Source organism: Condylura cristata, unplaced genomic scaffold (genome assembly GCF_000260355.1).
Source record: "Condylura cristata isolate star-nosed mole 26May11 unplaced genomic scaffold, ConCri1.0 scaffold00023, whole genome shotgun sequence".
Lineage (NCBI taxonomy): Eukaryota > Metazoa > Chordata > Mammalia > Eulipotyphla > Talpidae > Condylura > Condylura cristata.
The window spans coordinates 24,859,993-24,863,521 of record NW_004567124.1 but is presented as its reverse complement, the minus strand read 5'-3'; the positions used below and the strand labels follow the sequence as shown (position 1 = coordinate 24,863,521).

At 33.7% G+C, this 3,529-nt stretch overlaps 1 protein-coding gene across 5 annotated transcripts in view; it reads right to left on the bottom strand.

Moving 5' to 3' along the window:
- Positions 1-3,529, bottom strand: part of TMEM87A (transmembrane protein 87A) — a 39,495-nt gene that overhangs the window by 28,532 nt on the left and 7,434 nt on the right. For all 5 annotated transcript variants that reach the window (XM_012728598.1, XM_012728597.1, XM_004687881.2 and 2 more), the window contains exons 5-6: positions 1,741-1,794; positions 1,602-1,646 (exon numbers count right to left, since the gene is read on the bottom strand). In XM_012728598.1, the coding sequence (XP_012584052.1) occupies positions 1,602-1,646; positions 1,741-1,794 (99 nt within the window). The remainder of the gene's footprint in view (positions 1-1,601; positions 1,647-1,740; positions 1,795-3,529) is intronic.

Here is a 3,529-nt window from a genome sequence, read left to right as displayed (position 1 = left end):
CAGGAAAAAACTAAAAATTAAGTTTTAAATTGGAAAAGAAAGCAGAAGCAAGGTACAAATTGTACCACTACACTGTTATACAATTAACAAAACAGGCAAATGCAAAAAAACAAAAGACTAGAGGTCATCTATGTCTGGGGGAAGGGAAGAATGAGGCATGACTCCTAGTGGCAGTTACATGTTAAAGTGATAGATGGTCTAGAATTAGTGACTGGTGGTTGCAGAACTCACTAAAAATCACTGAACTATGTTCTTTCAAGAAATAAATTATGACAAACCTATTATGATAAAATTGCTACAAAATTAATACTTTATCAGTTTTATAAAATGAATGACCCAACACAGATAACTATGTAATTCCTTCTATGTTTAACTGGCACTGTCTTGAGGAATTAATAATTATGAATTAGAAAGTCAATTATGCAAATGTAAGTCTATTTATAGACTTCAACTTATTTTAATTTTCTGAAGTTTTTTCTAGTTACAGTTCATTGCAAGTTAATTTAGATGGAGCTTTCTTAAAAGTTTCTTCCTCTTATGCAGATGCCCAACAAGCATATGAAAAAATGTTCAACATCACTTGTAGTAAGGGAGAAGCAAATTAAAACCACAATGAGATACCACCTCACCCCAGTGAGAATGGCACATCTTAAAGCAATCAGCAACAACAAATGTTGGCAAGGATGTGGACACAAAGGAACTCTCCTGCACTGCTGGTGGGAATGTAAACTACTATATCCACTATGGAAAACTGTTTGGAGGTTCCTCAGACTGCTGAAAATGGAGCTTCCATATGACCCAGCAATCCCACTCCTAGGTATCTACCCAAAAGACACAAAAACACTGATTCAAAAAGATACCTGCACCCCCATGTTTATTGCTGCTTTATTTATAATTGGAAAGACATGGAAACAGCCCAAATGCCCAAAGTGGATGACTGGATTAAAAAGATGTGGTACATATACACAATGGAATATTATTCAGCAACCAAAAAGAGTAAATACATGACTTTTGCAACAACATGGATGGAGATGAAAAAGATCATGCTTAGTGAAGTAAACCAGAAAGAAAAGAAAAAATATTGGATGGTTTCACTCATAGCAGGAGTATAAAGGACCAGGGGAGAAAATAATAATAATAATAATGACCAGCTATATACCAGACATTTTATGGTGTGGAGTGGGGAATGGGATCAAAAACAGTGGGGGGAGGGAAATAGTCACTGGACTAAGATGATGGCACACAGATGATTTGGTGATGGGAAACCCACAGGGATTACAACTGAGATGGAAAAAGAGGCACAAAATGATGTTTAAAAAAAAAACTATTATATTATTTTAAAAAAATAAAGTTTCTTCCTCTTTAGAAGTACTATTTATAAGGAAATGATTAAAAAAACAGTAAGATCGATTACAGCAAATAAAGAAAACACAAAAAGGAAAATTAAAATAATTCATATTATCATCTTTAGACAACCATTATTAACTTTTTGGCACATAGCTTACATTCTTAAGCTTCTTTTTAGCATGCCAAGATAATTCAGAATACACAAACAACAACAAAAAATGTGTCCATGCCCCCAAATTCTCTACTGTACTTACAGTTTTATCTCCAGTAAAGGTAATATTTGTTCCATTCTCCTTAACCTTTAAATATTAAAAAAAAAGAAGAAAGAAAGAAAAACAATTAATTCAGAATTTTTATTTATTTTCAGAAATATTTAACAAGGAAAATAATTACCTCTTGTTTTTCTCCTAAAAGAGGTAATCGATGCACAAAGTCCCCAGAAAAGCTCTAGGAAAGAAATGTAAAACTAAAATTAAAGATGTATAATAGCAAAAGGTAGGTAAACATCTACAGAAATTTTTAAAGCAAAACAATATTATATGGCACTGACAGACAAATGGTTAACCACAGATAAGTAAATAAAACCCTGCTAGAGACTAAAAGTTTTTAAGCCAAGTTGGTTAATTTTTCTATGAGAATTATAAACATTTAAGAAAGACAAAACATTAGAGTTATGCTTAGGGTAGAGCAATCTTACAAGCCCCTCTCATTCTACATACAAGTGAAATCTTCAAAGCTTTTTTAGACACACAAATGGTTTTTGAACTTAAGATTCCTAACTCTTGGGTTCGCAGATCCTTCCATCAACCACACTTCATACCTATAAAAAAAGACACTAATTACCTGTTCTTACCAGTTTATCAGTAGATGAGGCATTCTCCCTCCCCTATTATTTACTTGAACTCTGTTATATAAGACTAGAGGGGAAAAGAAAACTGTACCAATAGAGGTAAATGCCAAGATCCTGGAAAGAAGACCCTGAATGATCTAAAAAGCAGTGAAACTTGGGCAACTTTTTAACGTAGGCAGTTTTCCATTATCAAATCCAAGAATGTTGACTCCTAGCCTAAGGGATAAATTTGATAATCAACTGAAAATCCAACTCCATTTATCCTGTCCCTAGTATTATTCATCTGCTTACCAAATATGAATTATTAAATCTTATCAATAAACCTTAATTCTAATAACTGAAGCAGAAAATCTAGATTCTGCAAGGCAATTTGTTAAATATTCAAAAGCAATGTGTAAATGTAATAAGGACAAAGCAAAACTTGGAGATACAATAACACTTCCAACACCTGTAACTTTTCTAGCCAAAATTTGGTGTCACAGGGGACTATGGGGATGGTGCACGGGTGAGTTGGTGATGGGACTACACCTGAGAGGAAAAAACATGCAATGTATAAAAAGGAAGAAGTATGTCAAATACATATTTTTTAAAAAGCACCTAACTGCAAAAATATCGTGTCAGAAAAGAAAAAAGAATTCATAATAGAAACTACTCAAATGATTATATAATCATTAAAAACACATAAGATTATTCACCTCCTCCTTTATGCAAAAGAAAGATGTGAAATTCAGCCCTTTCATTTCAGGTCTGTCCCTGTATCTAACATGGTGGATTTTTCTGGGAACATATCAATTTAGATGAAGTGACAAGAGTATTAAATATTGAGGGTTTCAACTGTCCATCAGTGGATGAATAGACAAACAAAATGTGATTTTCATACATACACACAGAGACACAGATACAGGCAAATATTACTCGGATGTAAAAGGAATTAAATTCTGATACATGCTGTATCAATTAACCAAAAATACTCTGTTAAAAGTAATGAAATACATGATTCTACTTCGTTGAGATATATCTAAAATAATCAAGTTCATAGAGACAAAAAGTGGAACAGCTGTCTCAAAGACATAGGTGGGGAGTGAAGTGTTACTGTTTATAGTTACATGACTGTCAGTTTGGGATGAGAAACAAGTACTGGAGATGCCTCTTCATTATAGCTGAACAACAAAGGTGAGCATACTTAATGCTACTAAACAGCACACATAAAAATAGTTAAAACGGCCCTCCCTAGTGGCGCAGCGGGTTAAAGCACTGCACTAAGAAGCTAAAGCCACTTCCGCATGAGTTCGATTCCCACAAGTACTGGAGATGCCTCTTCATTATAGCTGA